Here is a 13,450-nt window from a genome sequence, read left to right on the forward strand (position 1 = left end):
TTGATGAAAGTCCAAGACCTGGAAAAAGCTGATTGTTACAACATGTTCATACATTACCTGATCCTCTGCAATATGGATCCTGGCACAAGGGGAATCCAATAAAGTATGCAGTGCTTGTAAGCAAGATGTAACATGCTCTACGGGCTCTTCAGGTCTTGGGGAACACAGAAACTGTATGCTAACACCTGAAAAGAGCAATAGTTAAAAAGAATGTTCATACCATCATAAAATCAAGTTTTCATTTAAATTTTTTTGTAAGTATAGCAGGTTCTTAAAAACTTTAAAAGACAGCTGTTTTTCTCAATTCTTCTTCCTTTCAATTAAAAGAGAGTCTATGCACAAGAATTGTATTCACTTCTTCTTCTTCTGCATCATGTCTTCCCCAAAATTTGGCAGGATAAATAATGTACATTGACAACAAGCAATTTAGGATTACTGAACAGAAATCCATACTTTGTTCTAAAGATCTGCAAGTCAGAGATATGAATCCTTCAGTTGTAAATTGAGTTTCATTTTCTTGAACTCCTTTAGATGTAAAGACAAACTAAATAAAGTTAAGCTCCAAAAATCAAGCAATATTCATCTGCTACATATGGCACTTAATTCCAGATTTAAATGTCTGTATCTCAGCAAACTTCTGGCATTCCTCAATATAAGAGATTACATCCACCTCTTAAAGCTGTTAGGTAATGACAAAGGGGAAACAGTGAATGCTACTCACAGATGAAAAACTGATGCAAAAGCTACTCCATGTGACTTGCTAAATATCACTCTCTACTAAGCAGTGTTTTATAGGGGTGTGTATTTCAATTAAGCTCACAGCTTTTGCATCTTTGAAGCATAACATTTTATATCACCTGCATTATACTACAGTGTACAACAGTTCCTACTCATTTTAGTCAACTACATAAATCACAATAATCACACTGACAAATATTCTGTCAAAGCTACAAAGAACACAGAAGGTAGAGAGATAAGAGAGGGAGGATGAGACAGAGATTTTCAAAACTTTACTGTCCAGACATGTAACGAATTTTAAACTTCACAGATTTCAAGCAAAGTATCTTTTCTCATTTTCATAGTGTTTCATACCACAACATGCTGCTACTGAATTCTAAACTTGTAACTCTTACCCAAAATTAAATGCATTCTATCTTTGTTTATTTCTGGCAAAGATTTAGTGGTAGGTGGAGTCCCAGGTGTCTGGTTTAGCATAATGGATGTAGCACGTTTCTGGGAACTGGGCATTGCTGCAGCAGTCTCTTCTGTTGACTCTGACACGTTAAATCCTGTACTGTTCAGCCAAAGTGCCACTGCATGTAGGATGGGAGCCCAGGAGTTTCGGTAATGCAGTCTAGCTGTGTCAATTGTTTCTGGAGTGTAAAATGCTCCTCCTGTTAAATTAACAAAGCAAAGATAAATTCTAAGATTCTCTGCAAGTAACAGATAAAAAGCATGCACTCAGAATTTGTTAGTATATTTATTCTGGGTGTGCTTGACACAAACATAATCAGGTATAATACTTGTTAGTGGCAGTACATTCCAACTCTCCTTGTGTAGCAGCAATATTAGTACCTGTCATGAGAAAGTGCGCTGGTCTCAATAAAGCAGTAAGAAGAGAGCAAGAAAGGCAAGCACAGTAATCAGATCTTGCAGCATTTTTCATAAAGAGCATTCAGTCTTAATTCAGTAAAATAGTGTAAAGCAGTGTCTGCTCTAATCTCAGGGGCTATGTTTTTCATACAACCAAAATTTTTTTGCATTTGATACTAAAGTGTAAGAGGTGAAGAAGTACTCTTAATTCCACAAGGACATAGTTTTAATGATCTCAGTGATTTGAATAAAGAGTATATTCATTTCAAATTGAAGGAAAGAAGATTCAAAGTTAGAAAATACTGCTATTAAATGGTCAGGTAGGAATCTATCACTTGCATAAAAAATATGCATGCCAAATCATTTACAGAATAATTCTGAATGTCCAGCTACAGTTTCTTTCTGTTTTGCAGAACACAACAAGAAATTTCAGTGCATACCATCTGGTGGAAGCTGGGTAGCAAACTCAGCCGGTAGAGTTAAAAGAGCGTAATCTTTCAGAGCAGCCAACCAGAGCCGGCTCAGTGCCGGCAGTTCAGGTTGTACAAGCGTTATCAAACTGTCCGGTGGCAACTCATCCACGGTACCAAAATCATCCTCATCCTCCTCTGTGCTCTTTGAAATACGCTTGGGTTTGGTTTCTGCTTCTTTCTTAATTTTCATGGCAACGACATACACCTAGAAATAAAACATGTCAAAGTGTGTGCTGTGAGATTCTAAAAAGAAAGGAAAGCAGCAGCCTTTCCCATGTGAATGTAACAGATTCCATGCGGATAAAATTCACTAGAAAATTACTGGAAAAAGGAGATTTTCAACACGACTCCATTTTATTTAAATACTTTCTTTTATTTCTACCAGTATATATATAATGCTTAGATTCATAAATGGGACTTTCCTAAAACAATCTGGTCACACACTTTCTTTCTAAAGATGTGTCAATTATAAACACTTGACAGTGTTAAGTAGCTAGCTGGTTAGCTAGTTAACTAACTGCAATATTTTCCCAAAATATATTTTAAGGTTATTTGATTTTTAGGATTTTTTATTTTCTTGTTTGTGGGGTTTTTTTTCAAGTTTAAGAGCAGTAAGATGGGAAGAAATTCAAAATCTGATATGGTATGAGTGTGCATTTTTACACAGAAAAGTGCAGCAAAACAAAGAACAAACAAGCCTCAATGTAACTATGGCTCAACAGAAGGGCAGAGAAAGATACTGAGCTTAAAACATCCCAGAGTAGAACTGAAAAAAGTTAGGAGAAAGGCATGTACAGGTAGTATGAGGTGTGAGCCTGCTATTACACTGTAAAATGTTTCCAAACTTTGGCAGATTTGACGGTCATGGCTTACCTCAGCCCATGCTTTGAGAACAGCCAGTTTTTCCATAGTAGTTGCACTCTCTCGGTAAAGCTGGCTAGAAGATCCCTTTCCTGCTTGCACTTTATCCAGGGAAGAGACAAGAAGGTTGTGAACTCGGCGAAGATCATTCAGGTCACTTACAACCCCACTTCCTATCCAAGCGCTACATACCTAGACAACAAAGTTTAGAATCACTCTAAACTAGCAAAACAACCCAACAACCTTAAAAATGAAAACAAAAAAAAATTAGTAAGAAAACCAAACCCAAAACAACCAAGAGGAAAACTTAGCCACTGTCTTCCTGCTTAAGACAAATAAATCAGGTTTTCCTTTTTTTTATCCCCAGCCATGACAACAGAATTGCTCATGTGAGTGGTTACAAAGGCTGTATTTGCAATGCATATTACAAGAGAACTTAAGAGACATGGAAAATATTTTTAAAATTTTTCAATCCTCCATAAATAGGTTGTAACAATTTTTTTATTCTGTTCCCAAGTGTCTAGTCAAATCATTCAGGTAATGAGTCACTGCATTCTCTGTGAAGAACATACTGGACAGAAATCAACAACAGTGTATCTTTAAAACCCTCAACATCTCAAATCAATACAAAAGGCTCCATACTAGTGGGAAGTTTTCAAATTATTTACGTCAAGAAAACACCTAGAAATTATTTGAAAGATTGAGCTATGATTTGGAACCCACAGTTCTATACCTAGAACAATCTGTCCACAATGGTGGACAGACAGTTGGGTGTCTCTCAACTTTTCATTTGAATTAAATGGATCCAAACAGGTACTTAAAATAACAAACATCACACAGACTGGCTGCTCCTGACTAATGCTATACATTGTTTCAGAGGATGAATGCCACATTCATGCCGGATCTAATGCAGGCAATAGAAGAATTCTGGTGCAGCTGCTTTTCGACAAAGAGAAAAAGGGACAAATTCTTTCAGAAGAGTTGCTCTTATTCTGGAGATTATTCTATAAGGATGAGGATCAGAAGCAAAAAAACTCACAGAACTCAAGCAGTTCAGGTTTTACAAACTTTTTTTACAAGCCATTTTTGACCTTTCTCAAATTTATTTATTTTGCTTTTAAAGACCCAGTTCCATGAAATCCTTTGGGGAAGGAACACTCTTATGGTCTGGAATGATGGACATATTTTAAAAAAACAACTTAAACACAAACACTAGAAGTGTCCCAAACAGGTGCAGAAAGCTGTTGAAAACTTCTCACAAAACTGTTCTTCATTCACAGTAGGAATAAGACCAGCTTCAATCCTGCTGCTGAGCAAGTCAACATCTGTTTCACTAATGACATAAAACTCTAACAACATCCAACTCCTTCAGGGAAGCTCATCTCTGTCCATGTAACTTCTAGAGAGAGTTAAATATCCAAACCTAATCTCCAAGCATTTGATCCTGTAAGTGAACACATCTGCTTTGAAATTGGGTGAATAGAGAAGATTTTGACAAGTTATAAGGAATGTCAAATGTTTTCACACAAACTGCCTCTTCATTTAAACGTGCAGAAACATTCTGTAAATCTGGATGAACATATTTTTTCCTACAAGTAGATACCAAGTTATGCTGTAATTGAGCAATCCTTGCAAGTTTTACTGAAAATTAGAAGTGTAAAAGAACAAAACAAAAGCACACTCCTGATGACACAAATTTACTAAACAGAACTCAGAAACACAGTTATTTTTAAAACTAATGTTTGCATAGCTAACAAAACTGCTGTTTAAACAGTAGTTTCTTTAGCTGTGAAAACCACATACTACTACAGCTATGTTGCTGATAGTTGATTTAAATGGCAGTACACAAGATCATATGCAGGAAAACAATCCCACACACATTCAGAAAAAAAAATCTTTCAGCAAACTTTCACTGACAAATTGTTACTATGACTGTAATGAGAATGCTCAGATCTTCTAAATTCTAAAACAGAGCATTAAACTGAACAGAAGTTTAGTGTTTAAAGGTAATTGTCAGTAATCCAAATATCTGATAAGACTGAAAAACAATAAATAAACTTCTACTGGTCTCATTAAGCAAAGGGGTTTTTTTCCTTTTTTTTTCCTTGCAGGATTGATATGTAGACATAGTTAGTTCCAGATACATTTTTGATGTAGCTCTCTAAAAGGACTTCTGCACATCTGAGAAACAAAATATATTACTAGGAACCTCAAAAGATGTTGCAAAAACATGACAGCTAAAGTTTACAACATCTTCCAGCCATTTGATGCTATTTCTCTTTTGCATCCTTCTTCCAAAGAGAAGGAAAATTAGTTTTGCTTATAGTATGTGAACGCTTTCCACTGTACCTGACAGGCCTTCGCAGTTATATCAGATGGTGTATCTTGGGAAAAAGCTGGCCTCAGAGCAGCCCCAACCTGTTGATAACAAGAAACGTTAAAAATCCAACCACAATAGGGACACAGTGTTGTTTATCTCATCTTGTTTAAGGCTCAAGGACAAGTACAGAACAAGCAAGACAAAATTGCCAAATTTGGCATTGTAGTTACATCCCAAAATTATCCTTGCTGTCTAGCAAACATTTGCAATAGCAGTCTTTAAACAACAACAACAAAGTCCTAAACTACCATTTTTCCTGCTTGCCCCATTGCCTTTTTAAGTCTCAACTACCTTTGTGAAATATGTGGGATTATCTTCCCTATGTTAATGAGTATCCTTTTAATCACTACAGTATCACAGGCGCAACTTCTGTTAAGGATCAATAAGCCAATGACAATTTGATGTCCAAAGGAACAGCAATGTGAAGTTAAATGTTTACGGTTGGATTTGCATCAAGTCTGCAAAGTGACAAATACTGACTGAAAAATGCCTTTTAGGGGCAGTTGCTATATGTCAATATTTTTCTGAAACAAATGGAACCAAGTCCAAGAGAAAGAAGCAATGGTTACAGCACTACAGTAGGAAGAAGAAAAAGGCAGGAAATGAAAAGGATGAAAGTCTGCCTTTAGAAGTATTTGGAAAGATCTTGACGACAGAGTAAAAACAAAAGGGGTGAAAGAGTTAAGCTATGCAACAAAAAAGGCACAATAATATCCCCAAATAAATCTTTAATTTCCCACTTCCCACTGATATACTTTTGTAGTTTTTCTTTGAACAGAAGTACATTCACTAATTCCCAAAACCGATTAATTAGATTAAATCTAAAATTGAGTGAAAAATATTTTCCAATTCCTAGTTCTACAAACTAATAGCCACTTCTGCCAAAAATTAAAAGTAACTTACAATATTTGGCTTTCAACCTACTGAATTTTAATTTTATTAGCTACTAAATTACAATAGATAGAATGAGATACAAAAATAAAATTTGAAGAGGTAAGTGAGTCTTTGTAGCACATTTTCACACACAGAAGAATTTCCTCACAGCTTTTTTTCAAATTACAAAATGTTCTCAAAGCTAATACTGGCATATTGGCATAAATACACTATTTCCTGAAGTTATGGAGGAGGTCTCACATTTGCCTGATACTGCTCCAGTATCACATGGCCTGGAAACTCTGGCTCGGGAACGGATGCAAATTTCTTGATGATGTCCTCGAGAGCCTGAAGCCCCGCCATGCGCAGCTGGTTGCTGTGGTCTGTGGCAGCCATGAATGCCATCCGGATAAGGTCAGAGAGATGGAGTACCAAGAAGTCATCTTAGAACAAAACAGAAAGAACTATTCAGTAACTTAAAAGATAGCTAACATGATGAATACGTGCAGTATTTTCTTCATTGACATGCATGAATTTTACCTATTTGTTTTCAAAGGTCCACATTTAATGCATGGAAGAAGCAGGAAAGAATGCAACCTAGTTTTCTTTCTTGTTTTCCACTTTGCCTCCCCCCACAAAGTGATTCTGTGGCTTTTATTCCTAAGACAACCTTAAAAACTGAACAGAAATTGTGTAGAATGAAGTATGTAAATGTGGCTAAGTAGCTTAGAATATATTAAAAAATTTAGTAAAGCTAATTTGAATGATCCCCCAAACATACAGAAAATCTTCATGGCAATTCCTGCTCCTGCTCAAGTCCTATGCTTACAGTGACCCCTGCTGATATCAACACCTACATCCAAGTATGCCTCTGGTGCTCCTCCCAAAAACCACATGCAAGGCTGTAAGCATGCAGACAAGCAAAATACATAGCTTGGTAACATTTCTGAAAGGATTATTCTTCTCTAGGTAGTCATTTTATTGCTTTTCTTACTCTCAGTTTGAAATTACCACATGTTGTACAACTAACATGAAAATAAATTATTTAACAACATCCACTGTTACTAATGAAACCCATAAGTTGCCTAAGCTATTTTCAAGTCTCAAGGTAGAAAAGGAAAATGTTTTTGTGGCTGAAACTTTTCAGAGGTGAATCAGTAAAGAAAGACTGAAATACAGTGATAAAGCCTGCACTTTTTCAGACCATCAGAGACAATAGTAAAATCTGAACATTTTAGAAGCTGCACTTGGTGGGGACAGAATTTTGCTGAGTTTTCCTTTTTACAACGATACCGAACACATCAAAATTCACTTTAAATAAATGCTTAAATAAATAGATAAAATTTTCCAGATTATGATACGCGATTCTCTGCAGGACCCTATAAGCAGCAGTTATTTCGTTATTTTGTTTGTAATGCAAAGGCACGACAAAATAAACTTTCCTGAAATTGCTCCTTCCTAGTCTTCAGTGGTCTTGGCCTCAAATCAAGTCAAAAACCAGATTCTCACAAAAGCAATGCACAGTGCTGGAACCAGGCTGCACTAAAGCACAACAGGCAAAGACCTGATAACTCTCCATATCATACCAGACACCCTCAACAACACAGACACCAAAATCCATTCATGTCACACATTCTAGGATGCTCACAGCATTCATCCTACATACACAAAGTCCTCATGAGCACTACACAGGTGAATCCAAACAACCACAAACGGGGACAACTCAAGGACAGACACCTCACACCATCTGAAAAACATTTCTTCACAAAACTACTATGCCATCTAGGACCTCTCAATTGTGATCCTCTAACTCATAAAACTATCTTTGGAACATGAGCTTGAAAACTAAGATTTATCACTCTCATGGATACCAAAAGAACAAACCTTATAAAGTCTCTGTCTTTTTGTAACTCCCTCCCACATCCCCCTCCTTCTGCAACCAATGCCATGGCAATAATTACCTAGCTTGATCCCTTCTTTTTTTCTTTTTTACCATCTCTTTAGATTGGAGATGCTAAAACAATCTCAAGTTTAATTCATTGCTGTCATTACATTAAACTCTGAAAACACTCCCAGCTTGCCCTTAGCTAGAAGTTTATTGCTTCTGTTTCAGAATTGAGAAAACCCTTGCATCTCTAAGGTTTTTTTCCCCTTAAGCAGACCAGTCTTTCAGAACTGGTATGTTCCAGAAAACCTCACTCTTTGTGCTCACAGTACTGTAACTAGAGTGGTTGTAAAGACACAGTTTTATTGATTATTGCTGGGCATTTCCTTCGGTTTTGACCGTCTGAATGAAAGAGTAAGTGCTTATTATTTTTTTTCTTGGTTGTGTAATCTTAAGCTGTAAAGAGGTGTCAAAATGAAAATAAAAAAATTAAGAACAAAACCAAAGCATGCAATTACTTTTTGGGTTTTTAAGTCTGGCTGAACGAGCCAGTGCCAGGTCGAAGTGAGCCTTGTTGGCATTCTCACACAGCATGATCACCCGGCACAGACAGTCTGCCGCAAACACGCGAGTGGCCCAGCGAGGTGCCACAGAAGGCTTGGACTTATCCTCTTCACCCAAGGTGGTAAACATTGTGTCATCATCCATCTCATCCTTCTTCTCCAACTCCTCATCCTTCCCTCCTCCCAAGGGAGCAGCAGTGCTCATGTCTATGACATGGAACAATTAAAAGGAAGAAAAACATGCCACTGTTAAAATCCACAGAAGGCAGTTAAGGACATGAGCTCAAGCCTTTCCTTATACTGAGATTCAGAACAGACTAATTCTTCTGTAGAAACACTTGACAAATGTCCAAAAGCAAGAGTGTATCATTAAAAGAAATGGTTTTCACCTCTGTTCTGGGTTAAATTACCCTTTATTTGTCTTACATGATATGAGATAAATTCCTGTGAATATTAATTCTCCACAGTTACCAACTATAGCTGAATCCCCTATCTAAATTGCCCAGTTCTGTAAATTAACCCATTAAATTGCCAATAAATAAGATAAGGCTCAGAATTAAAAGAATTATCAGGCTCAGAATAAAAGAATCAGCTTAGCTTTGAATTATTCAGCTCCCACTTCAAGTGGAAGACAAAAAAGCAAGTTAAACTGAAACAAAATTACAAAGTTCCACGCCATGGACAGCTATGCAGCCAAACAGGCCACTGATAGTACCCAAAAATGTGACTAACATTCAAAAAATTATTTTCTCTAGGTGTAGGTTAGAGACTTCATTTCAGAAAATAAAAATTATTTCAGGGATTACATAAAAAACCAAAGGCCCAACATGGACCAAAAAATCCATCACCAAACATGCACGAATACTTTTGCTATTCAGAAATGAAAACATAAATCCTCAATGACAAGGTCTAAATTAGCAAAATGCCAAAACAGTGACAAAAATTACCCCAGCAATAATTAGAAGAGAATTAAAGGAAACTATTGCAATGCATGCTTCTTAGAAACTAAGGCATGCTTCTCAGAAAGTCTAAATTTAAGCAACTGAAGGGCCAAGACATTCAATAAAGAAAAAGGCTATGGCAAATCAAACATGGATGAGGCTAATGCATAACAACAGCATTTTGAGAAGGCATCCAGGACCTTATGTGGCTGATTTGTAAATCTCTGCTTAAAAGCAAACCACATTTTGGTCATATGCCAGTTAGCTGGATCATAGGAGATCAAAGTGAAGTTGCTGGCTTACAATACACCTGAGAGATTCATTTAAATATGGTTTTCTCTGAGACATGTCACCTACTAATAAATAAATAAGAAATTGGACAACCATGTAAAAATTTTAAGACCCATCCCACATGAAATAACAAAAAGCCATGCCAATTTAAAACTCAGGAAATGAGGTCTTTCTCACTGGGCAGATTTGTGGTAACCACATTGCATAAAGAAATTATTGGTAGCATTACTCATCAGTAAATGTAAAGCTGGCAGCATTTAGAAACAGCTTCAGGATGAACTCACACATGCCAATAAACAAGCATAAATGCAATGGAAATGAGCAGATTCTGCGTCATAACCATCCTACAAGCTGAAAAACAGGAATAAGGTCTCAGAGGACAAAATCTGTGCAAACAAATCTGCAAGGCTGAATAACAAACAAAAATTTCATCACCATGGTAACCCAGCATCACATCAGTAATTCATGAAACCTCATAAAAGAAAGCTCAGAATGTGTACAGAGGTCTTCTCTCTGTACAACCCTGATGCATACAGGCTAAAAAGGATGTCTGCTTTCATTAAGATACTGAAATGTCAGACTTACAAACACCGTTCTTCTCCATTGGAAATCCTACTTCAAGCAGCTAACTTTTTCCTTTTACAAGCAATATTCTGAAACATAACATCGATAATTCCTTCTTTCTATGGCAGTTTAATTGCACTACAATCAAATTCTGTATACAATATAACCTGCATTTTAACTAGGATAAAAGAGAAGCTCCAAACCAATATTGCCAGAACACACTAATGCTAAGGACATACCATCATTTATGTGAATGAGACAGAACACTTACCACTGGAAGCTGCAAGGACATCCTTACAAAGCATGAGCCAGTGAGAAAGGTTTTCCACTGCCAGAGATGAGAGCATGTGTCCCAGAGTGTCATGGATATCTGAGCACAGTTTCCGATCAGTCTCCCGATCCAGCATCCCGAACAGGACGCCCTCCAGGCCTGTCTCTGTTATATTAACCCCCTGATGCCGGCAGTGAGTGTCACGCCGAGAGCCAGCCCCTGGTGCAAAAGGATTCATGTCTGCAAAGCGAGAATGAGAAAGCTTTTCTAAAATCAGGAACTCAGTTCTAAACTTTGATGCAACAGACTTGAATTGGTCATTGTGTACCTGTGTGTGTATAGCTCAAAGATCACCAAGATGATACTGATATTTTTCTGAATCAACACTAGAAAGATTTCTAATACAGCAATTAATTTCATCTGCAAGGCAAATAACACCTCCAAGTATCAGTTAAAAAAGTAAAAAAAACCCCTCTCTTCAAGGCACATGGCCCATGAATTCGTAAAAAACCTAACAGTATTGGACTCTAAAGACTCTTCTCAGAGACAGACATCGCTGGTATCATTTGAGTAAGGTCACAATTCTACATTTGTGTGAAGACTGTGCTGATCAACATTGTTGAGCCTCGTATTTTCAAAATAAAATTATACATGTAATAATTAGACCAGCCAGCAAAGTCCACGGGGATTGCAGATATGATGCTAACAGAATATAACACAACCAGGCATCTGGATCAAACAGCACACCATTAAGTCAATTTTCAAAATAACAAGAGCTATAATACTAGAAAAACTGTAAAATGATTCCACTGTGTATATACCGTGTTCCCTATTTCATTGCCAGCCTTAATGAGAGAGAGGTTTAAGTCTGAATTTCACAAATAATTAAATAATAAATTTGTTGAAATAATAAATTTGTTAAATTATAAACAAAATTCCAGAGGTAAAAGCAGGGGTGTGGCCAGAAGTTACTGAAATCAGAAGGGACAGTTAAGGGGTTTTCTCACTAAGGGTACAAGGGGCTTTTGGGCTTTTCCCCTTCTTTCTGAAGGCAAAGCACACATATGCACACATGTGCATTCAACTGTTGCAAAAAGGCCATGTGAAAGAAATACATACTGATGGCACTGTTCTCCTTGTCTCCAGCGTTCTTTGCCAAGCTCATGGCATATTCACACACTTCTGACGCTTCCCTCTGAGCGAGCTGCCGCAAACACGCCACTGCAGCCCGGCGCAGCAGCAAGTGAGAGCTGCACAAATGGACCTGAAAGTCAAACCCATCACAGGTGAGTGAACTGCTGCACCCCAGTGTCAATAACTCAATGCTGCTAAGGACTAAAACCATTCAATTTTTCAGTTGTGCCCATGTGTGAGCTACTGGGAATCAAGTTCTGAAGATTCAGAAGTAAGAACTTTTCATAATATACAAATATCAAAATATAGCTGACATACACAGAGGTGACAGCTGTCTGGCTAAAGAGATAAAAGCTTAAATATTGGAACTACTGCGCCAGTATGATTTAGATTAATTACAGTTTCCAATTTGTTGCACTCCAGTACTACTCTGCCTGATATTCTGCTATAGCTGTAAATCACTTTCTTTTAAACAAAAAAGCCATTATCAAGTGCACTGCACATGACAGCTATAATAAAACCTGCATTTCACATTAGTAACAGAATCTATAGCATTAAGTTACTAAAAGTGCCTCTCAATAAGACAGCATAAGATTTTTTTGCTAATTCCTTTGAATCATCTAAAGCAGAAGCAAATATTTTCCTTACAGAAGAACTGTGTATGGTCTCTATTTTCCTGAGAGGAAATAGCTCCACAGAAAAGTGAATGTTTTTCCACAGTGGAAGAGGTGAAGAATGCCCTTTAAGAAACTCTAACTCTTTATTTACTCCAGGGTAATTTGGTTTCAAAAAACCAAATATCCATTTGCTTTCTTGGTATTAGGTTATTATGGGGATGGAAAATGCTTCCCTAAATGAAAGGGTTCTACAGTTTATAAAGCATTTTAACAGTACATCTTTATTCCACATATGAATATACAAGAATTTAGTCCTAAAAAAACAGACAGTCTTTAAAGAATTTCTAAATATCACAACTGATGTTGTTTCAATCACCTAAAACACAGAACATTTGGGAGATTCATTAATGTAAAGGGTATTCCATGATTCAAGCTACAAAACAAATAACTATAAGTTATGAAGCCAATGCAGGAAGAAGAAATTAAAACGAGAGTGTGGAACTGCATGGTTTAATTCTGATACCTGGCATTAATTCCATTCTGAAGAGTTGGCTAATGGTGCAGGTAAGGCAGACCTTGCCTACATTTGCATTTGCAGGATGAAGAAATGCCCAAGACAACTCAGAGGTAATCCTAACAAACTAAGTATAACTTGAGAGTAAGGAATATGAGAAAGGAAAAAAAAAATAGCTTTCATTTAGCAGAAGACCATAAACTAACAGGAGAGAAACAAGAGAAAACCATGGGAAAAGATTTCAAAACAGCACTGTTTATTCATGTATGAACTTCATTGTCTGTAACATCACCCACTGGTATTTACAGAGTAAATAGGGATTATTTCTCATGTTGTACATTATATTCATACAAAAGAGCTTATCTCCTTCTGGGTGTGTTGCACTCCTCTCATGCAAAATTTTGTGAAGGGACAAGTGACATATTCTGTAAATACACTGCACTCCCAGGAGCGCTTGGGGCAGGGTGGGGCTTGGGTGTGCACAGGGCTG

General features: G+C 37.0%; 1 protein-coding gene across 2 annotated transcripts in view; it reads right to left on the reverse strand.

The window, feature by feature from the left end:
• HEATR5B (HEAT repeat containing 5B) overlaps positions 1 to 13,450 on the reverse strand; it is a 56,165-nt gene that overhangs the window by 15,278 nt on the left and 27,437 nt on the right. For both annotated transcript variants that reach the window (XM_030944414.1, XM_030944415.1), the window contains 9 exons: positions 11,815 to 11,959; positions 10,696 to 10,935; positions 8,584 to 8,835; positions 6,442 to 6,623; positions 5,277 to 5,345; positions 2,940 to 3,119; positions 2,034 to 2,271; positions 1,134 to 1,394; positions 58 to 185 (listed from right to left, as the gene is read on the reverse strand). In XM_030944414.1, coding sequence (XP_030800274.1) covers positions 58 to 185; positions 1,134 to 1,394; positions 2,034 to 2,271; positions 2,940 to 3,119; positions 5,277 to 5,345; positions 6,442 to 6,623; positions 8,584 to 8,835; positions 10,696 to 10,935; positions 11,815 to 11,959 — 1,695 coding nt within the window. The remainder of the gene's footprint in view (positions 1 to 57; positions 186 to 1,133; positions 1,395 to 2,033; positions 2,272 to 2,939; positions 3,120 to 5,276; positions 5,346 to 6,441; positions 6,624 to 8,583; positions 8,836 to 10,695; positions 10,936 to 11,814; positions 11,960 to 13,450) is intronic.

The sequence above is a fragment of the Camarhynchus parvulus genome, chromosome 3 (genome assembly GCF_901933205.1).
Source record: "Camarhynchus parvulus chromosome 3, STF_HiC, whole genome shotgun sequence".
NCBI classification, from domain to species: Eukaryota; Metazoa; Chordata; class Aves; order Passeriformes; family Thraupidae; genus Camarhynchus; species Camarhynchus parvulus.